The 23,997-nt window shown below is 34.5% G+C and overlaps 2 protein-coding genes across 2 annotated transcripts in view; one reads left to right on the top strand and one right to left on the bottom strand.

Annotated features, from left to right (window-relative positions):
- The window catches only part of LOC140153093 (dynein axonemal heavy chain 6-like), a 156,243-nt gene that overhangs the window by 104,681 nt on the left and 27,565 nt on the right, over window positions 1-23,997 (top strand). The window contains 5 exon segments of the mRNA XM_072175712.1: window positions 7,650-7,768; window positions 16,550-16,661; window positions 20,727-20,848; window positions 21,663-21,792; window positions 22,651-22,765. Of these exon segments, the coding sequence (XP_072031813.1) occupies window positions 7,650-7,768; window positions 16,550-16,661; window positions 20,727-20,848; window positions 21,663-21,792; window positions 22,651-22,765 (598 nt within the window).
- On the bottom strand, window positions 497-6,202 carry LOC140153089 (uncharacterized). The gene is made up of 2 exons (XM_072175709.1): window positions 5,850-6,202; window positions 497-2,687 (listed from the first exon to the last, which is right to left on the bottom strand). The coding sequence occupies exons 1-2, from the start codon at window positions 6,120-6,122 to the stop codon at window positions 1,047-1,049; spliced, it is 1,914 nt and encodes a 637-aa protein (XP_072031810.1). The 5' UTR covers window positions 6,123-6,202; the 3' UTR covers window positions 497-1,046.

Below are 23,997 nucleotides of genomic sequence, written 5' to 3'. Positions count from 1 at the left end.
TTTTCATTTTCAAGGGACCTTTAGTACATGAACATACAATATTACATACATTCGAAATTATATATAATGTTTACATGGCAACGGTACAGGTCTTAATACTGAGCTGGAGTTGGGCCCTTCTTCCACTAACATACTGCAAGTGCCAGTTCCGTAAGCAGATATGTTAAAAATAGCTACAGCAATTTGATAATTATCCATTAATTGCACAAGTAGAAGCATGTAATATGTTAGCAAGAAAGTTTATTGCAGTGAAAAGCAGATTTCACGGATGAACAAAATTCATCTTTAACCCAATATTTGTGGAAGAAGGGCCCAACTCCATGGAGTTGGGCCTTTCTTCCATGAAAACCATGATTAAGTGTACATGGAAGACTATTTTGAGAGTGGATTTTGGCTCATCTTTCATACACAAGGAAGAACAGTCTACTGGCAATAAAATGCTGGGTCTAACTCATTTTTGTAAAAAATTGGAGTTGGGCCCTTCTTCCACTCAGGTATTCAATTACTACCAGGCATTCAAATTGACCCCTTATCCCCCGTACAATGTTCATTGGAGTCATATCGTCAACCACATTGTCTGGCCTGTCAATGGTGGTTGGTGTGGTGGGGAATATGGCTTCAAGGAGGGTTCAAGTTATATGCTCAACATGGTTTGAAAAATACCAAATAAAAAATACAGGTTGGCGAGGAAAACAATGAACATGATGCAGCAAGTGTCCCAACACATTTTTCAAGGATTAGAATCTCCTCCAAGAGCAATTGCATTCACCTGATACCTGGACATGCTGCTGCATTTGTAATAGGTGATTGTATTGTTCTCCATGATCTATAATCCATGATAATAAAAGTGTCCAACTCGCAGAGGTCCTGACCAGTCTAAAAGAACATTGTAATATGTAAGGACATTACCTGTCCAAATCCTAGGATTACTACATTTAGTAATTGCTGGTATTTAGTTACTGCACAAACCTGGCCAGTTGGCCTGGCCAAAGATACTAGACTTTAACCAGAAACCTGATGATGTTCACACACCATATGGGGCTGTTTCAAAATTTATTGTATTCACCTTTTTTACAGAATATCTTTACAGATTTTGACTTGCCTTTTCTCTCTCCAACAAAAAGTTTGTGATCATGATGAGAGATTGCAATACCCCAAGGGTTATTAACCTCTGTTGCTACACATCCTGTGTACATTCTTCCTGCTGTGTACCTATATATGGCCTTAAGATCACCCTGATTCACCACAAACACATCATCTTTTGTACTACAGCACACATGCGTGGGTTTCCATGTAGTGACTTCAAGAGGAGGCTCAATGGTTTGGAGACATTTGCCTGTATAGTGTAATAATTGAAGTGTGTCCTGGCCATTTGCTATAACAATCTCTTCATTAGATGTTACAGCAAGACTGTATGGTGAAATGGATGTTGAAAAGCAGGCTTGGAGTATTCCATCACTAGAATGGATTGATATTGTGTGATTATATGTTACAAAATCATCCCTGCTACTATAAGTCACTCCTAATATAATGCACCCATTTTTATCTACAGTAACTGCTTTTGCTTTACATATTTGATCATATACACTTCTTGTTTCAAATTCATTAAGTAATTTGTACTTGTTACTGTAATGCTTACAAGAATTGGAAACACTAGGGATTACATATACATCATCAGAAGTAATGCTTACACACGAAGAAGAGTGGTTAAATGTATGCAGTATGTCCCCAGACATAGAATACACTTTGACTGTTGCAGACCCAAAGAATAACATGTCAACTATTACATAGTTAGATACAGCAATCTTTTCATCGGAAGTTACAGCAATTCCCGTTAGATAAGAGGTATCAGATATAGGTATCTGTCCTATTTGATTCCATTGTTGACCAGCTATGGTAAACTCCGGTATTGGAATCTTACATATGGAGTCACACATCTTTTCATCTACCTCGTCCACTTGTTGCTGAGTGATCTGCTGCACGGAGCAAGACACAGATGTGTATTTTGACATCATTTCAGAGTTGGAACCTGATGCTATCAGGCTTTGTCCCATCTCCTTTGTGCTATCAATCTCCGCCATTGTTTCTGTTAGATTATGTTTCTTCTCAGTAAGCTCCCTGGCTTGCTCTGAATCCAACCTATCAACATCACTTACAACCTTATTAAATACATTTTCTACTACTTTCATGTAAGCTGCTTTCTTTATCTTAAGCGTATGTCTGACATGATTAGAAGAAGTGGAAAGCTTCTTCTCCATCTCTTCAATTTTATCTATAGCATCTTGGCATTCTTGTTTTTTCTTATCACATTTCGTTATCTCCTCCTCCAATTCAGTAAATTTCTTGTCGGCTGCTTGCTTCAGAGTAACCGTATCATGATCGCGACAGCACTGCTTTAAGACTATACAATCTCTGCAGACTGGTTTATCGCAAGTTTCGCAGTAGAATTTCTTTTCTTCATTATCGTGCTCAGTACAATATTGTGCTTCAACACAAGAAATGCTGACTTCTCCAGATAATTTGTCTGCTACTGTTAACACTGTATGGTGCTTCATAGACTTCCATGCTGCATGAAAATTATGACAAGACTCACACAAATAATGTTTGCAGTCCTGGCAGTACACAGAAGCCACATTGTCTGGTTCCTCGCATTGGTCACATGACTTTTTGGAGAGATCATCCGTTGCCTGTGGAGAATCAAAAGAGGGTTTTTTTTCCCTTTAATATTTGGCACACTTGTAGATTACTATATGCAGTGAGGGTGTAAGGCCACCTTGATTAAAAGTGAGTCTCAAAGCTGCCACGCGCATTAGTATAATCATTTGTGTGCCGCTTTGAAAATCAAGACTTGACAATTTTTTGTCTTTTTTTTATTAATAAAAAGGCGAAAATTAAGCTCAAAATTCCTGTCTGATTTCAAGTTTTTAACAAGTTTTTTTAAGTTTTCAACACAGAGAAGAATTATTTTGTAGCAGTGACCTTATTTGTCTACTTTTCCAACATTTGCAACAGACATTGGATACTTTTTGCACAAAATGCTTGTCCCAAAACTGTACTGGCACATAAAAAATAAATAAATAAATAAATAGATAAACACATTCTGCATTACTTTTCAATTTTTCACAAGCTCAGAGACTCCGGTTTTAATTAAAGGGCATATCTATTGCAAAAACAAGTTTAACTCCATTTGACACTTGTTGCAATTTTTTTATTTGTATTTCTCCTGAAAAATGACAAATTGTGTTGGTAAAATGCTGGCTCGTACGGTGCTTTTTAGCGTTCGAAGGAACTCACCGCTTACAGTTGGTTTTTGCGGAATATCAATTTTAAACGACTTATTTTCTCAAAAAAGGAGTTATTTTCATTGTCCTCATAACATTAACATATATATGCCCTTTAAGGTGGCCGAAAGGCTTAATTTTTAATTCAGGAAGTTGTCAGTCCTCAAAATATGCCTAATCAAGCTAACTGTCTGTCCAATTAACTTAGAGACTTGATTTTTTTTATTTATTTGAAAAAAATCTAGTGGACCTCGGACCTAACAACATTTTTTGGCAACATTTTGAAAACGTTTTCTTCATGTTGACTTTTATTCAATTTTGACCACATTTCAAAAATAAATCGGGACCAGCCAACATTTGAAAGGGAAAGTCCATTTCAAAGTTAGGCACGATTAAAATTGAGAGCCATATTGAGAGCTATATTGGCCTCCCGGGGGGGGTTCTCAGTACAAATGACCATACGGGGACGTGCCGCAAATATGGGTAGCATTTTCAGCCTCTTGGTATATCAATGACCCTTTTTCAAAGCCTATTTTGGTATATGAATGGGTCCTTTTTCAAAATTTTCTCAATTTTTTCGAAAATAGCCCAATTTTTCGTTAATTTAGCTAAAATTTTCAAAATTTTCCCAAAATTTTAGGAAAATTAGTAAAAACTAGGACAATTTGGGTTAAATTCGGCCGAAAATTTGGACTTTTGGTATATCAATGGGTCCAAATTTCTTGAAAAATTGGTATATTTATGGGTCCACTTTCAAATTCTCAGCGACACGTCCCTACCAAAACCAAACTTGAGTACCCCCGGGATTGGCCTACAGCTATTGATTTATGATTTGAACCAGAGATATCGGGCTAAATGCTTAATGTATTTTTCAAAACACTATTCAAAAAGATAAATAAAGATATAGTAATCTTACAATGAGTATTATTCTGCTTGTTTTTTGTTGGTTTTTTTTAAAGAAAGAGAGACAATGACCTCTAATTATATACCGGTGTACCGTATTGATCAAAAATGGTTTTCCTTGTTTGACGGTCACATCCGTAGCACTTATACTTCAAATAGTACCCAATGTTTCGTCCATCATTTTCAAATTTGTTGTGTGAAGTTGGTCAAATTTCAATAGATATGTGGTTATAATGTTACCAAATATATTTGTAACAAGAAAAACTTCTTAGGTCTGAAGGTCACTAACAACTTTCCTTTCATGACTTTTTTTTCAAAATCATGGTTTTTGGACAGATAATGTAAATATTTCAACCATCTATTATTATATATACTGCGCCAATAAAGTATCCTTACATTTGGAAAAATAATCACAATTTCAAAACTGAACAATATTGGGGTAAATTTGTTTTTTAATAGATGCACTATCTAATCCTGCACATTATGACACCACATTGAATCCAATGTGACCTCAAGAAGTAAAGTTACAAGCAATAGAATAGACAAAGGTCCTGTTTTAAAAGTGACAAACTGGCCTATACAAGGCGCAAAAAGATTCCAACAAACGCAACAAAGAGACAACACAGTTTCTTCAATGAAGCGTTATTTAAAGCAGTTTTTATTTCAATTTTTACTTCTCTGTACTTTTCATAACTTTCATTTTATTTGTCAGTTCTTTTGTTTCAGTTTTCTTTTGTTCTTTTTGTTTTAAATTAAAGCCAAACGCATACATTAGCCGTTCACCACTCTCAAACCATGTCTAGTCTTTGGAGTTTTGAATAGGCCAGTTTGTCACTTTTAAAACTGGACCTTTGTCTAATCAAATGCTTGTAACTTTGCTTCTTGAAGTCACATTGGATTCAATGTGGTGTCATAATGTGCAGGATTAGATAGTGCATCTATTAAAAAAACAAATTTACCCCAATATTGTTCAGTTTGGAAATTGTGATTATTTTTCTAAGTGTAAGGATACTCTATTGGTGCAGTATAGAACTAGATTTCGCATTTCTCAGATTGGGTGGTTCTTGTGATAGGCCTATCTCTAATTACCCAACACCCGTTACCTCTGACCTTTTAAACTAGTACGATATATGTCTCTCAATGATCAAGACCCAACTTGACACAACTTAATCAACTCTGTTTTGTAGCTGTGACGCTTACTTCCGTACACATAATCTGGAAACCCATCGTTCGCCTCTTCCAAGCCCTGTCCTGCTACCACATTGGAGGACCCCGAAATTGGTATCTGGATATAGGCCAATATAACGGATTATAGGCATTACCATAACTGATTATTTGATACTCCGCGATAACGCACCTCGTGCACGCGATAGCGCAAATCGCACTGTGCGCACGCGATAGCGCGCGGGCAGACACTCTGTAATTAGTATTAAGATAATAAAAATGCTCATCTTTTATTCTCTATTAAAAAATTCTATTGAGGTAACAACACAAGTGCATTAATATTATATGAACTCCAATTTGCAAACAACAAATGCCAGTTTTATTTAAGCTTACTCACATGGTATGGCATGGATATTTCTGCATTTCTTTGAAAAAAAATATGGGGGGCTTTTATTATTAGAGGGATTAGAGACAAAACAGTGGTTAATTTGTGTTATTTACCTTTTCCATGCTGAGTGTTTCCTGTAAACCATTAACCAGGAAGTGAGCTGGAAATCCTTCAACCCCCTCTACTGGTATTTTAGTTGGTCTCATACAGTTTGGACAAGTCAATACTCTGGAGTTATCCTTCTTGTTTGTCTTTGCCCATCGTGTTAAACATTCCTCACAAAAGGAATGGAGACAAGGTAATCCTCGTGGGTTCTTGAAAGGCTCAAGACAGATGCCACAGCGAAGAAAGTTTTGGTCTATTTTCTTGCTTAATGAACTAGCCATAACATGGAAGATTTAATATATGACTAGCTGATGAAAGATATTATGTAGAGTCTTTTAAGACTCTACATGTATCTTTTCATATGTGAAGCTATGTGAGTGCTAAGTTCCAGAAGGTGTTTTCACAGTATCAAACAGAAGCAGAAGAATTGGTTTTTATATTGTTCACTAGTAGTAGTACTTAATATTCGGCACAAAGTAGCAGTCTTTCCAAAAATGGACCAATTGATTTAGTAATTTGTATTTCTGGTAGCTGCATGTGAGGCTGAGTGAAAACTACACAATACTACATGTACATGTATGCTTTACAATACATACAGGGAATTCCCACCTCCCACATAGTTCATGCAATATGTGAGGTCAAAATGTCGCAAGGTGTTATCATGCATGCATGAAAGGGCATGGTGGCAGTATGACATGATCAGGAAAGAAGCAGGCAGTGTCACATTTGAGAATATTTTTGTCATAACATAAATTTGTTTGTTTGTTTGTTTACCCAGGTTCAAATTGAATTTTTCAATTCACCTTATTAAGAAATAAACTACAACTAAAGAGAATTAAAAAATAAAGAATTATGATTTTTTTATTTTTCTTTTGAGAGGAATGTTTAAATAGCCATATGGCTAAGGCAGAGGCTCCAGAAGATTTTGAATATTTAGGGGCCCCACATTTTTGGCCTGCTACAAGATGTGAAACGCTGAAGGGGGTGGGTGTGGGAGGGGGTAACTCCTCCGGTTATGAATTTTACCTTAAAATTATGAATTTTACCTTAAAATTATGAATTTTACCTTAGATTATTGGGGGCCTAGGGTACTTGAGTCCCCCCACCAAAATTATTTGAGGCTGCCTGCCCTGGTTCCGCAGCCACTACAAGCATTGATATCCCCTTTATGAGACAGAAGACAAGACATGAACTGGGGCATCATTAGGCTTAAAACTATGGTCTAACAGACACCATTTTTAACGTTTTAGCATTATACAAGAAGACATCTTTATAACCTAAATAAGCCTAAATCTAGATCAGGTGCAGATCCTGGGGTGGGATGGATTTAGGTAACTCCCCTGTGTGGGAGATTAAGCTTGTGTCTTCCATAAGGGATGTATGGATTTCAACTGAAATAGCCCATTTTTCCATGAGAACAAATTTACCTGACTGCATTGCCTTATCGATTGAACTAACTTGACTCCTGAACATATTTTATTTCAGAGAATTTCCAATATATATTTAAAGGGGAATCCCTGCCAGAGCAGTTCTTCTGGGGTGAACCAAACCTGCCTGGCTATCAAATTATTCAGTGACAAGATTACCTCTGAATTTGACAGGTGCTAACAGAGGTAACATTGTCACTGATTAATTTGATAACCAGGCAGGTTTGGTTCACCCCTCTTTAATATAATATAATTAAATGAATGAATGTAACTTTAATGAGTGCAAAAATGGCTCATTTTGCTTGATTACAGACAAACCTTGTATATTGGAATGTTTGAAATATCAAATAAATCAAGAAATTTATTTTGTATCTCCTTCAGGTAAGAAAATGGCAAAATGAAGGTCTTCCTCAAGATAATCATTCAACAGAAAATGCCATCTTTGTGAAGAAAGGACAACGCTGGCCACTGATGATTGATCCACAGGGACAAGCTCGCAAGTATGTTAATGTTTTGTGTGTTCATTTACTGTATTATAAAAATGCATAGATTATTGATGGATCTGTGTGATTCATTTGCTGCACTTTGTGAAGTGGGAGGACAAATGATTTTCAAATATGGTTGAACAAATTCACGGGTGGATAAAACTCAGTAAGTTTGTTGTATAGAGACGACAGACAGTATCATTTATCTCACATTTTTGATGAGTTTCTAAAACTGGGATCAAGAAAATCAGTAGATTGTAAATCAACTTGCAACACTAAGACCAGTGCTGGAGATACATCTAGCGTCGGTTGCCAGTAGGAATCTCTCATCATCAAGTGTTGATAAAGGCAACAGTGTTGCTGAAATGTACACAAGTAAGTGCAATTTCTGGATCAGATAAAACAAACTTTGTTTACTGTGATTTTCAAATACTTCAGAGAGAATATGTAACTGATACAGACATGAATTTTAAATAAAAATTCCTTTAAAAAGGAATTGGACAAACAAATTGTCATTATTTTGACCCATTCTAGTGTTACATTTCCATTGCAAATTTGTGTATGCTTTGTGCGCATTTGTCATGGTAAAGTTATTTTAGTAGCGGATGATTTGGAAAATAAATAGATGAATAAATAAACATGATGTAGGAATTAAAATTGAAAATAAATAGAGGCACCAGTGTATACGGTCCTAAAATTCTGTCCATTTTCTGTAAAAGTTGTTTCATTCTTCCAAAAATTTAGCCATAATTCTATCTTCTGTATTATTATTATTATTAGGTTATGATAACATTTTATTGTTATGCAGATTAACAAATCAACAACCACAGCGATTGTAATGTTTTTTATTTCCTTCCTTGTTGATTTTGCCGGATGGGTAAAGTTTCCATGCCCATTTCGAATGTGGCTTCCTTCTTGATCGATAGCCATGGCCACTTAGCGATTTTTTATTTTCTTCCATGATGACTTTGCTGATTTGTCAAAGTCACCATGGAAAGTCTTGTGGCAACTTCCCATCTTTTGCTCCCATATATTCCTAGCATGATTGATGATGTGTCAAGACCAATACCATTCTATCAATACACATTTAATTGTAATCGAAATGTGTGATAAGCTTGTGCCTTCCCTTTTTGACCCATGTCTTCTATACACAACTCTTTCACATGAAATCATGATGGAATCTCAATTTAAAAGCCATCTTTTGATTTTTAGGTGTCACAAGTTCAAATCACTAGAACTAATTATAAAACAACAGCATTTTCACTTCGAGGTGATTCCAAAGGATCATTTAAAACAAAACAAAAGAACAAAGTTGAGATAACAAAATCGCAATGACTTTTATTAGAACTATTTAAACCAAAACTATTATGTAAATAACTATAAACATTGTACTTCAATCAATACAATTATACACATGTAAACCATAAACATGAAAAATATGTATATATTTTACATCTGAATACTGCACTACTTATGCAAAAAAACATACCACATTTCATAATTGGTACATAATGACAAGCTACTCCCTAGTAGTATGACATATTGTGCCCCTCATTTTAGATTTTTAGACCTCCTTTGCTAATTTTTGACCATCTGTGTCAATTGTGGTCCTCTTGAGAGCCGCCAAAGCAGACATTTTTTCCTTTTCCTATTTGTTGAAATCGTTTATTAGCATTCTCATCAAATACTCAGAAAGATTTAGTTTCGGATAGCCATATAATTAGCATATCATTAATTCACTCAGCTGTTGAGGTTTGGGTTCAATACAATTCTTGTAACTATGGAAATATTACTGACATCAGGATGCACACATGACCCACCAATCTTTGAATAACATGTATCCGAAGTGGTTTATATTGGTCGTTGTGACATACCCATTTTGCAGGTACCTAACGACAAGCATTTTAGCTCCCATTGTAATGAACACAACTGAGTACAAATATTAGTATATTTTACATCCACTGAAAGTTTACAGAATACAGGCTACAAATAGAACTATACACAAATTAATTACCTATGGGCAAATTATAGCTTCTTTTATAGATTGATGCATTCATGATAGCTTTATATCAGAACATTTTGTTTTGCTATATAGTAGATTGGGAATATTGATATCTTGATACATTTTACACATCATGTACATTTGCAGAATACAAATATTAAATAGATTACAAATAATTCTTGTCACTATATAATCTATCTTGTTTACAAGAACTAAGCCTAACTATAATAACAACTGGTGATTCCTTTAAAAGAACTTTTTCAATATGTTCACAAAACATACATCAATGGGAGAAACTGGACAACAAACTGGCACTGTGCAAAATATCACATCATTTTTTGTCAATGATGTTTTGTTGCAACTTCCACAAAGTGATTCTAATAGTTACAATAATTACTACATCTGATAGGATGCTCGTACAGGGTGATTTAAAATGAACTGTACCCAAATTCAAAAATAAAAATAAAATACTTACCGACATTTAAATAATTTGTGTTTGTAATGGTTTTGAAGAAAAGTACATTTTTATAAAACACACCAATTTTGTTACTGCGGTAGAGAACACGGATAAACTTAGTTCCATGTGTTGGTCTAAAAATGCGATGATAAATTGAAAATGCGATATCTTCTGACTAAAACCACTTATTATCAAAATTCAAAATTTCTACTACAGAACACTTATCACTGCTTTCTAATGATAGTTTTTTGATATGTACAATCTCCGCAAAAATATATAAAAAATTGGTTAAGTTGGGTACAGTTCATTTTAAATCACCCTGTATGTAGGGGGTGATAGAAAAAACACCGTCATATAATATCACTTTCATTGTTTCAGACTACAAAAACGTGACAAAAATTTAATCCAACAGTAGAGGTCAGTAAAATGTCAAGAGTGACATTAAAACTGGGCTAACCACCATAGCAGTTTGCCCCAAACTTGAAAAGTCATATAATTGACTGACAATGACTGTCATTTAGGCCTAATAATTTTGTGATTGTTCCCAACTTCCCAGTGTTTATCAATTCTTTGATACCATATGACAAGGGTCTTGCTCTGTTTGAGATGCCTTCTGTGATGATAGTCATTTTTACTTAACTTTACTTTCTGCTTGCTTTCCAAATTGTTTACCCTAACTTTTATCCCTTTATATGCATATGTCCATCTTGTCATAGTTATAATATAGTTATAATAGTTTGACTAAGCAACCAATGTAGTCAAGGATTAAAATTAGGCCCTTTTGTAAATATTAGGCAAAGCTCATGGCCCTACAGGTGGGATAAAGTCTTGAATTTAATTGACAACATGTGTAGATTAAATTTTAGCTTCTGCTCTCCCTATGGTACATTTAGAGTTGGGTATATGACCCATGAGAGGATACCGTCCTTTAGAGGGATGTTAAGCCATATGTCCTGTCTACAGAAGAGCCATACCTGTTCATGTAGTTCACAGTCAGTTTCAAGAAGAGTAGGATGTAACCTCTGACTTTCCCAACCCATACCAGTGTTCAAATGGATCCCAATGGAAATAATCTTCAGAAGAGGCTTTTCTGGATTGAAATTAAGTTGTTTTCAGTTGAGAATCTTTCACATGTCTTTGCGACAGTGAGATATCTTTAGTTTGATTGCCTGCACTTTGAGCATTCCTACATCTAGCAACAATATCAGCAATAGTATACAAATAAGGATTAATTGCTGAATTAATTGGCAAAACAACAGAGACCAACCATACATATACATAAGGCCCTAACACAATCACCCTAGTTTGAACTAAAATTCCTAGTATAATAACAGGGCACCAACAGCAGCAGTCTGTGCCTACAATGGCCGCTACCTTAGCCGTCATTACAATCTGCTGTCTCATTTCTGGTGTGCGCCCCACCCGCTTTGAAGACATGTATACAGCTTGCACTATTTGAATGTAACACACTAGTATGATAAGATAACTGATGCTGTTAAGGCCAAGAAACACTGCTAGAGAGAAATACATACCTGTGATATGGCCATGAAATGTTACATCACTGTAAGATATTACTCTGCTAGCCTCCGCAGCAAGTAATAAAGTTTCATTTTTCTTCTTTAGTGAGTATTGTGGTAACAAAGAGAGTGGTAGTCCTATGCACACATTTGAGTGATCATAAAATTTATGGCGTGCTAGCTCTAAAACGGGGTGGATTGAAGGGATGATCCCAAGTGCCACTGTAACGCACCATGTTAATGCTGTTATTTTCATCGCAAATTTATAAGTGAACTTCTTTGTCGTGCATGGAAACTTGATGTTGATGAATCTATCGATAGTGATTAACAGCACAAAGAATACGGATCCTTCGCTGGATATGATAGACAGAGCTCCGGCGGCTCTGCAAACAATTCCATGTCGCCATTCATTAGCCTGCAGGGGGAAGTAGTCTCCATACTGATTATCAGCAAATGCAATTATAATCATATAAACTCCCATGAGTGAATCTGAAAAGGCCAGGTTTGTTAGAAACAAGTCTTGGACTCTGTTGGTTTGGTGTGTCTTATATCGTAAAAAGACAACCAGTGCATTTCCAGCCAGTGCATTTATACCGATAATCCACATTATCACCATTATGAGGTTATCTGACAGAAGTCGGTTGCATGTGAGAAAGGGGTTTCTGCGGAGTCCGACGGCCTTGCACTTGATTTTGCGATCGACAAAACACTCGCATATTTCATGTGGTGTTACATACAATGCTGTATTATTTTGTAAAGTTGAGAGAGCTTCTTTCCGGATTAAAGTGAGTGTGTTGTTTTGAAGATTTAAGAACTTTAACATTGTCAAATTTACAAAGTGGGGAAGTTCCTCTAACTTGTTATCGGACAAATCTAAGTATTTGAGATTTGGTGTGGTATAGAATATATCAACAGCAATTGTAGTCAGTTGGTTTCTATTTAACAATAAAATTTCCAACTTTGTTAGATTATGAAATGTTTTAGATTTTAAGTGGTGAATATTGTTGATATCAATGAAAAGATATTGTAAATTTGGTGTACCACTGAATAAGTTTTCATCTAGCTGTGTCAGTTTATTTTCTGTCAGATATAGAAATCTCAAATGAAATAATGATTGAAATGAATTAACATTTAACATTACTAGCTGGTTTGCAGACAGATGGAGAATTCTCAGGTTAATCAAATCATGAAATAAGTCGCCAGGGAGCATTGACAGTCTGTTACTATCAAGACTCAAAGTCTCCAGTTGAGTCAAGTTAGAAAACACTTGCGGGTGTAACATTTGCAGCCGATTCATACTGAGATTGAGTATCTTAAGATCTGTTAGTCCGTTCAAGAGTTTTTGATCCATGGTAGTAATTGATGTATTTATAATATGCAGACTGTTAAGCTGATCCAGGCCTTCAAATGCATTTGCATATACATACTTGACATTAGTGTGTTGTAGCTTTAGTGTAGTCATGTCTGTAGAATAGAAAATGAGCCAATTCTGATCAATGTGTTTATTATCACATTCAAAAGCAACAATGTGTCTGTTTCCAAAATAGTATTGGCAGTCTGGTTGAAATTGTAAGGAACATGTACTAAAAGTACACATCACTTGGTTGTCATATGCCGTTACATCACAGCCATTCATCAGCGTTTCTGTGCTGTTTGCTTCACATTCTTTGGGTGATTCTGGTAAGGGTATAGCCTTCAACAGAATACTAATGTCTCCTTGCAGGCTCAACATGGCAGTTCCATAAAATAGGTCCACATTGCAGTCTTTGTTTTGTCCACTTACAAGCACATACTTTCTGGAGCAGTTTGATATGTAATCAACCTGTTCAATGTAGAGGTTAAACATATTGTGTACTATTGGCGGATCTTGTGATAACTCAATATGAGTTCGAAAACTGGGAGATACGCTGACTAGAAGATTACATGTATGGCCTTCACTACCGTGTAATCTCAATGTGCTTGTTCTGTTGTCCTTGTGCAAAGAACACAGGTGGACTTCATTGCTGGTGTTCCATAAAGGTGTTACTTCAATGTATGCATCTGCTTGTTCATGTTGCGCCATGCAGATATAACTGGTACAGAATGCCATCAAAAGCAGTTGAGATAAAAGAGAACTATTATCAATTGCAACCATGTTGAAGTCCTCTGGTGTTGTGTGTGGATATGACGGATACTTTATTTTAGAAGAAATGTATTCAAGTCTGGATTTATGTAGCTTTTAGACACATTGGTGAAAGCTGTCTCTTGGTTTGACACATAAATACTACAGCATCATTCATCTGAGTAGGAACACAGAGATTTGGTGTACGTGACAAAGTCAAACACAAGACTGAAACGTGTGTTGCTTTATTGTTTAATATGCTACACGAAAAACAAATATGAGGTTTAACACGATGCATGCGTAATATGCTTCATTGTTTAAGGAAAACAACTTGAGTTTAACCAGATGCATGCACAATTATGAAATATTTTGGCTAAGTAGGAATTACGTATCAAACATAGCATTGATCTTGAAGTAAAATACAATTGCCTTAAATGTGATGAATAAAAAATTAATATTTAGTAGAAATGAAATGAATATAGAAATAACACAATGTGCCGTGGCAACTATTTTAGGCTATTCCAGTTGAACTCCATACACTCACTGTAGAAGACGTGACCTTAATCTTCCACACAGGGGGTGCAAATTTCAAACAGGGTTACCTGAATGGGTGACTCCTATATGAAATCTACACCCCCTGAGTGGGAGATTAAGGCCATGTCTTCCATAGGGGGTGTATGGATTTTAACTGGAATAGCCCCAGGAATAGCCCATTAAGAAACTTTACACTTGAATAGAAATGTGTAGGCCATATGACTCCTTGAGACTTTTGTACTGGTTTATATTATCTGACTTGATATATTACTTGTCTCATAAATGTAATATTGTTATGATAAAGGTTGGTTTAATATGCATCAATATATATTTATATGTTATTCCACTATTGTGAAGGGCTCAAAAATATGTCATGCTTTTAAGGGATTGCAGGAGCCATATTGTTTCAGTTTTAGCCATTTAATTAAGAAACTGTAGTGTACTAAATATTGGTAAATGGTAAAAGACAGAAAAGGCAAAAAGTTTGGAGTTATGAATGAGAGAGTTGACAGGAAGTTTTAGGAGTTAGATTGTTATGGACATGATGGGTGTAAGCGTGGAAATGTTGAAGGTCAAGTCACGGTCATCCGGGGTGAATTAAGTATAGATTGTCATATTGTTGATCACAATTCTGCACCAAAATTGTTAAAGGTCATTTCAGGTCATCTAATCTAAGTTGATATTGTTGAATTGTCAGAATGTTCAAAGTCGTGTCAGTATTGATTGTCGGATTGTCATAAAATATGGTGCATGAAACCACAATTAAGTGTCAAAACCATCAAGGTTAACAGGTACTGATAACAGATAGTTGAATTGTCATGAAACTTGGTTGATATGATCACCCTTGAGCAGCAAACATTCTTATGGTTGTCTGAATATAGATTGTTGGATTGTCGTGAAACTCGGTGGATGTGATTTCCATTTAGCCCTTTGTTGCAAGTATTAATTAAATGTAGACCTATTTAGCACACATTTTTCAATTCAGCTTTCAAGATGAAAGTTCTTAAGTATTTCCTAGTATGTCATTGATGGTCTCTACTAATAAATACCGATATTTCCCACTTGGTTAGTTGTGCCACAAACAAAAAATTACTAGCTTTCCAAGTGCTTGTCAGTGCAAAATTATGAAACATGATCTTCATCCATGATGTTGTCTTTTTTAAAGACAGTTCTTGTTTTATTTGATAAATTTTCATCTGAAAATGGCCCATGCACAATGAGTGATGCTCATTTTATACTGATGTAAACTACCAAATATTCTTTAAGCCCTAATTGCCATTTTGAGGTTTATTAAGTTGTCCACCAATTTATAGGCTACAGGAATCAATTTTAGTTTAATAAGATACATGCTCTGTCTTGTAAGTATAATGAGACTATTATGTTTGCACATTGTAATTGGATCTTTTTGTTGTAGCAATTTCCAATTGGTCACCATATTTTTATTGGTTTATTCTATCTTGATGTTTTCCATCATATCGCCTGGATATAAGCAATAAAGCTGTTTTTCATTTAATACTGACTGCATGTAATAAAAAGTTTTACAAATACAAATTGAATCTGATTGTAATTTGACGCAAGGCTGAAATAATAGTAGCTGAACATGTTCAAAATCAAAATGCGAAACTTGTCCTTATATATAATCCTGCTTTTATAAGGAGTGGATATGATTATTATCAAGTGCAAAGAATGCTTGCTATAAAACTTTTTTAAGTTAAAACTTTATTGAGTTATAAGTGTAAACTGTATTGTTTTACTGATTGTTTTGTTTGGAATTGAAGTTGTACATGGCTTTTCACATAGATTTGGCTAATAAACTATATTTGTTCGCTCGTTCATTATTTTTTTATTTATTTATATGTAATATTCGGTGGAAGGTAGACACAGCCAATGCTCAGAGGTTACTAAATTAAAGGGATGGCAACCGAATATGACGGGACAGTAATATGGAAAGTGGTCCAATTTTAGAAGCAGAAGGAAAACTGCAGCACCTGTAAAAATATTGTGAGGACAAGCATGGATCAGCAACCAAACTCACATGTGGCTACACTGGGAATTGAACCCAGGCTGCAGTGGTCAGAAACGAGTGAGAAGACCACTACACTAACCTGTCCTCCCTCATTCATTCATTCTATTTAATTTATTATGTATTTGTTTATTTCTTTACTTATTTGTGTGATCAATGTAGGTGGATATGTCAGATGGAGGGTTCCAATCTGATGGAGATTCAGGCAAATGATCCTAATGTTATGCGGACCATGGAAAGAGCCATCAGAGTTGGGGAACCTGTGTTGCTTGAGGTTTGTACATTTCATATTGTTGTACATAATATTTTTGTACAATTATGTTGGCGATTGGTCATACTTAATATTCTTCCTGGGTATTCTTCTTTGCTAGGATTAGTACCAATTGTAAATGGGGGGGATTTTCTCAGTATGTAGAGAGGATCATATTTAATAACCAAATGTGGCCCAAGATTGGCAGCCTTTGATTAGTGGAATTCTAGAGCTGGTCCTGTTTCCTGATACAGCCAAATTATACATGTATTCATTATTGGGTCATAATGGGTCATGGGAAATGAATTCATTTATATAAGTGTATTTTGTAATAACTATCCATACCATATAAATGGGAAGATAAGTAAGAATCCAATCATACCATGAGCAATTTTGAGTCGGTGCTTTTTGGATATAATCTCTTTGGTTTATATGCAATAATAAATTGCAGCAATTAACAGGTAGCAAGGTGACTGCCTTTAATAAATAATTACTTGGAACCTTTATTTATTTGTATTATAAAAATGCTTATTATTAAACAAAAACCCTCAAGCATATTTGATTTTGAACCCAGTAGAGGTTTTTTTTCACATTTTGAGGATATTTGAGTGGGGGGGAGGGTTGTTTATTAGTGTCGGGTGAAAAATCTGAAAATTTGGCCCCCAAGAAAAGTGAGCCATAATTTTAAATAAAAGAAGCACATTTTCAGTAATACTATTTTAGAAAGAAAAAGAAAAACAAATGCATACCACTTTAGGAGTTTTCTATTTATTTTTTCTGAAAAACTCTTTTTTTGGCCCTATGTTAATCATTTATCACACATTATAATAATATATTGATTTACCTGCATGGCTTTACAGATTACACGGAAAGGGGCAATGGTGGCTATGGTAACTTAATCAATTTACTACTAATATCTCAACATTACTCTCTTATTACAGGCTTAGGCACCAGACGCAAATTTGTTCGATCCTTGGATCGACCGTCGATGCTGGCTCGATGCTTGTTATTAATGAACTATCAACTAATTAATCAGAATTAACTCTAAATTATATTGATCAATATCACTACAGGCACAAATTACTATTATATCACAATTAACAATAGAAATTAATTAATTTCATTAATAATAAAGATTGACCAAGCATCGATGGTGGATCGAAAAATCAAACTAATTTGTTTCTATTGCCTTACTTTTGTTGATTTTGAGATTTAGCGTTGCTAGGCATGCTTAGCTAGGCATGCTTACTTGATCACAATCATTAGAAAAAAAATGTTTTAGAAATGTTATATTATTATAATATAATTTTCTTATTTTAATGTAGTTTTTGTACAGTTGCAGTAAGTAATTTAGCAAATTTTGCTTTGGTGCCAAATCAGAGCCGCAGTACATTATTTGACAATGGCATAAATGCTGTTGACCAAATGTAATAGCAGTGTCTTAAATGCTTTTAATTGTGCATATCATAAAGCTGAAACAATTGGTGTTTTAGCTGTTTTCTTCTAATCTTTATCAATATTAAACTGCTTGATTTATGTGATGCATATAATATGAAGGTGTCTTACAAACTAGCTTGAAGTTGTGTTACATATCATATGAGACACATTCCCACAAATCTAGAACATAGAGACTAATCTCAATCTGAGTTTGACAGTGGTGAACTTTATTCAATGTTGGGTTTTGACATTTTTGTATATAAAAAACATGTCTACTTTTCTTTTCTTCAAAAGATTACCTTTTCCATTAAAATAAAGAGATTATTTTTTGTGAGTGATGTCTAAGCCAAATTGAGAAGAAAAAATGATATATATTGTCTGATCCCCCTTTTGTACAGGGTGTCCCATAATGATTTATACTGGGAAAGATGGAATTTGTTAGGTATGAACGGCATTTGTATTGGTCATATTGTTTTGCATTTTAAGTTTTACATATATTTAGCTTTCTCAGATTTTTTAGATTTTAAAAATTGGACGTTTCTAGTAGAAGATTGCGTAAAATGGTGAATTCTAAGTTTTGACAAAGCAACCTATTTTGAAAATCTGTAAAAGTTATTTGGAAAATGTTATGCAGTATATTTGTTGTGTCCTGTTCTAAGTTTTACTAAATAGTTGATATCTATCGCTTATTTAGGATGTTACGAAGCAATCCTTGTATTGAATAAAGGATTTGCTATGCTTGAGTGACCTTAAACTATTCTTTCTTTGGTGGCAGTTTTGAAGCCAATTATTGCGGTGTGTGAGTTTCACCATTTGAAATGCCGGCAGAGATGGAGTTTTCATAAAAGTATAGAGAAGGTTCGTCCTTAGTGTCACAGCATGCATTTATGTCCACAGTATATTGGCAAATCCACAGCTACGTGACGAAAAAGATAAAATTTAACTGCGGAGGATGCTTGAGGAAGTTATATCCTCTGTAATAATGACATTTTGGGTAAAAATTGTGGTAAAAATCACATAAAAAGTATGTTTTTCAACCTGATGTCATATTGAAATGTTTCACTTAATTGCATATCAAAAATCATTTAGCATTGTAAGCTCTACATCTGTGCCAAATTTGGTGTATTTCCTATAAAAGAATGTAGGATTTCTCCAATATATTGCAGTGCGGCTGGACTATGGTGATAAAGGATCCATGTGTTATGATGCCTTTGCACTGTAAATTACACACATGCTGTTTTTGTCCATTTTCAGTATTAGCAATGTCACGCGAAAACGAATCAAGCTATTTCCATGAAAGTCACAGAATAAGTAGTAGACATGTGTGGCATTGTATTGCACTTATTGAGATTAGATACACTGTTGACTATATATTTTTGATATTTTGTTCAAACACGGTATAAATCATTCTGGGACACCTTGTATATCCTAAAAGCTTCTGTCTCATCAGTCTAAGCTTTATTTCTTATGTTATTGTTGTCCTCATTTTTAATTCTTGTGGTGGCATAAAAATAATTCCAAGGCATACTGCTGCAGTCAAAACTACCTTTTCTCTTAGTGAGTTCCTGTCATATGTATCATTCTCAGTTTGACAAAGTTTTTAATATTTAGGGTCAATTTAGGTGTCAATTTAAAGCTGGAAGTCTTCTTTATCATGCCACCAACAACTCACTTTAAAAAAAGTGTTCACCATGTTCTTGGTTCTGTGGGAATGGTTCAAATATGTTGTGTAACTCAGTAGTGTTACATGTTGTTGTAACTAGTGTTACATGTTCTGTAGCTTAAACAATTGGTTTGTTGAGCATTCATTGACTGTAGTTTTCAATGTGTATGATTATATGGTAGGTATATATTAGCTTTTAAAGTTTATATGCAAGCCTTAGTGTAGCGTAAGTGGTACTGATGAGAATAACACATACTCAGCTTTTAAGATAAGACTATTTTGATTTCAAAAGAAGAAATAATTTGCTTCACAGAAAGTGGAATTGCAGAATTAAAGTTTATATCATATTGTATCCCCAAATATCATGATGATTTGTATACCAACACTGGAGGTGTTATGTTTCCTGGTTGTCCGTCCATTCATTGAAGCTTATGAGCACAATTTCTTGTAATTGGTAAGCCATACATAATAGTGACTTGGTGGGGTGTGGCAATTGGTGGTCTTCAAATTCAATATATATGTTCATCACAAATTATGTTGTTCATTAAATAAAAATAGGCCTATGCAATTGTAGATCGTGTTTCAAACAAAACAGTTTCTCAATGCGCTACAAACAGTAAAAACTTAACTACTGTTGTATATTATTTAAGTCAGTAAATTATGTTGTATATTGTAGGAGATTCAGTTGTGAAAATAATAAGGTAGGTTTCAAAATGTATATAAATATGAGCACTAAGTTAGTATGTGATTGGTGAAGGTAAACTGTTAGATATTGTTATGCTTTTTGCTTAATGCCAAATAACATATTACTATGATCAGTCTCTATCTAAGCTGTGAAGTGCCTCAAGCAGTTTGCCAAGCACAACTAGTGACCAAGGGAAACCAGGTTTTGTGCTGTTAAAATATCAGATATCAGTAACATCATCCGATGTAGTCTGTTGAACTTGTTAAGACAGTAATATTATTGACATTGTATGTTGTTTTAACAGAATGTTACCGAAATTCTTGACCCATCATTGAGTCCCATTCTGGTCAGAGAATTGATCCATAGAGGCGGTCAGGACGTCATCAAGATGGGTGACACAGAACTGGAATATAATCATAATTTTAGGTAAAAAAAAAAAAATATAGTAAAGAAGACTATGTGTCAAAAATAGGCTTATTCTCACTCTTGGTAAGAGTACAGGTACATATTTTTGGACAGGAATATGTACCATCTTCACATTTGTGTTGTACTGGCAAGTATACTATCAAAACTAAGTGATTTTGATGATCTTTGGATTAACTATGTAAACCTGATCTTGTAAACTTTATCTTGACAAATTATATATAGGCCTGCATAACATGTTTCGGAGTTTATTTTGGTGTTGCCATGTTTATTTAGAAATTTAAAACTCTTGTAAAATGTGTGATAAAGGCTTTTCAATATTTGTTATTATAGAATTGACTTTTTCGTTAAATCCCATAAGCCTTTGTGGCTAGACGTGAGATGTCGTCATTTGATGTCACATCAATGCGCATATCATTTAGCAAAGATCACTACTGTACATTTCAAAGCTGTGAAGTGCGCAATAACAATGTGCGCATCGGCGTGACATCAAATGACAACACCTCAGGTCTACTCGCAAAGGATTATGGGATTTCCAAAAAGGTCAATTTTGAAGCAATATGTTATTGGCTGTTAAAATGTTACAGATTCAATAACAAATTTAACGATAAATTGTAGCCACGCTTCTTTGAATCCAATTTTGAATGAAATGTATTGAAGCTGGAATTGTACAATTCAATCAGAAGGGTTCCAGCATAGTTTCATGCATGTCATTTTGAACCACTTTTGGTGACACTTTTTGTGACACTTCAATGATATGTAATATATTCATTGAAGAATGAAATAACATAGCATATTGTTATATTTTCTTCTACAGGCTGTATATGACCACAAGCATGCCCAACCCTCATTTCTTGCCAGCAGTTTGTATCAGGGTCACACTCATCAATTTTACTGTCACCTTTGAGGGACTTCAAGATCAACTGCTCTCTACCGTTGTACAACAAGTAAGTTTGTTTGTGTAATGATTTGAAATGTTTAATGGATTACAATACTGTGGTGGGAGTAGTGATTAACATAGCGCTAGTAGAGACCAAAGCAAAAAAGGCTTTGCACTGAAAAAAAAAAGAAATGGTAACATCCCAGCAAACACAAAAACGTTTTAAAAACGTTTTAAATAAGTTATATTTTGGCTTTTGGTTCAGGTAAAAACGTTTAATACCATGAAAATGTCGGGTTATATAAAGGTCATAATAACGTTTTAAAACGCTTTGTATGAAAACACACTACAACAATATTTTTAAATGTTTTCAAAATGTTACTGTAAACTATTTTTGCAAACATTTTTGCCAAATATTGTGTCAATACTTAAATAACATTATGTTAAAATATTTGAACCGAGCGAACACAGATATGTTCTTAAAATGTTTTTTCAAAACCTTTTAATAACATTTAAATGTCGGGTTATATAAAGGTCATGAAAACGTTTTTAAAACGTTATTGAAAATATTTTGGGCAAACATTTTTGAAAAATATTTTTCAACCCCAAAATAACATTCTGTTTAGAATGTTTTGTATCAAGTTTTCAAGAATGTTTTTGGAATGTTATTAAAACGTTTTTATACCCTTTATATAACCCGACATTTAAACGCTTTTCTGACAACCTTTTATAACCTTTTGCGAATGATGTCGAAAACGCTTTCTGTTTGCTGGATCTTTCTCTGAAGTCAGAATAATACAAATGAATGCGAAAACAGACGGTTTATATGTGGGTACTATTCATCACTATGCAGTAAACATGCAGCCAAATATAGTGATGTAAAAGAACTTAAAATGTATCATTCGTATGACTTTATAAATCCTAGGAGCAACCATTATTGGAGAAGCAGCGAGGTGAATTATTGGAGAGTATTGCTGGTGATGTTACCATGCTCAGGGATTTGGAGGATAAATCTCTCACACTGCTGCAGAAATCGGAAGGTAAACTTTTTATGAAAATTATGTGAAACAAACATATCAAATATGAATTCCTTTATCCTGAAGTAATCATGCTTCCATATAAAATCAGGTATTTGTTTCCCAGATTTGAAATCTCTGTTTTATAATCACAACAGAGAGAGGAGGAGAGAGGGAGGGAGACAGGTAGTACCAGAAAAATGAAAAGAGAGGCAGAGAAATTGAGCTATTTCAGTTTTTGTAAAAGACATGACCTTAATCTCCCACACAGGAAATGTAGATTTCAAATGAAGTCACCTATTCAAGTAACTCCGATTGAAATTTACACTCCCTGTGTGGAAGATTAAGGTTGTGTCTTCCATAGGGGGTGTAAGGATTTCAACTGGAATAGCCCAATACAGCTATCTACCTGCTCTATTCTGCACATCAATTATTTTGTGTGGTTATTTGTATTACAAATCCATCTTGCAATATGATCATTGCTTTCTCCATGAGCAACAAGAACATTATTTTGATGATGGATTTAGACAAATGTAGTATGTGTGATTTAACAGTTTAAGGACTGTGCAATAATTATGTGCTGGGGGAAATATTTGACACATCCTTAGGAGGTCTAGCTTTTAATTTTACACTTATAATTGCATGAAAAAGCACAATGAAAATGTTCAAATAAACAAAATTTCCTGCTTGCGTTGATTACATCATATTTAGACCATTTCAGGCTTGAATATTGGGTTCCCAAAATTAGGCAACAGGCAGTGCAAGGAACTTCTTGGAAGCACATCAAAAGGGGGAAGCAAACCTTGAAACATGGAGACAGGGGAAAAGCACTGTTCACAACTTTAACCCTCCCATGACACATAATTATTACACAGCTCTTTCAAAAATGTTTTTTGAAATGCTGACATCCAACACATTTTATCATTCTTGATCACATCACTTTGTTTTTTTAAGCAATGCACATTGTTAAGGTTATTTTCATTAAGCTTCATTGTATTTTTATATTTTATGTAATTTAGATTTAGATATTTACCAAAGAAGGGGTATGTTATGTGGTATTGTAGTTGTATTCATGGTGTTGTAGTCAAAGTGTATTTTGCGTTCCTTATGTTTCAAGTTTTCTTTACAAAATGATTGCATCAACTTTATCTGTCAGTCCAATTTGTATGCCTATTCTATTGTGTGATGACAACTTTATTATGTATGTTCATACTATTCAACTAACACAGACACTTACATTTCCAAGTAATAATACT

Source organism: Amphiura filiformis, chromosome 5 (assembly GCF_039555335.1).
Source record: "Amphiura filiformis chromosome 5, Afil_fr2py, whole genome shotgun sequence".
Taxonomy (NCBI): domain Eukaryota; kingdom Metazoa; phylum Echinodermata; class Ophiuroidea; order Amphilepidida; family Amphiuridae; genus Amphiura; species Amphiura filiformis.
This window is presented reverse-complemented; position numbering and strand designations above follow the sequence as displayed.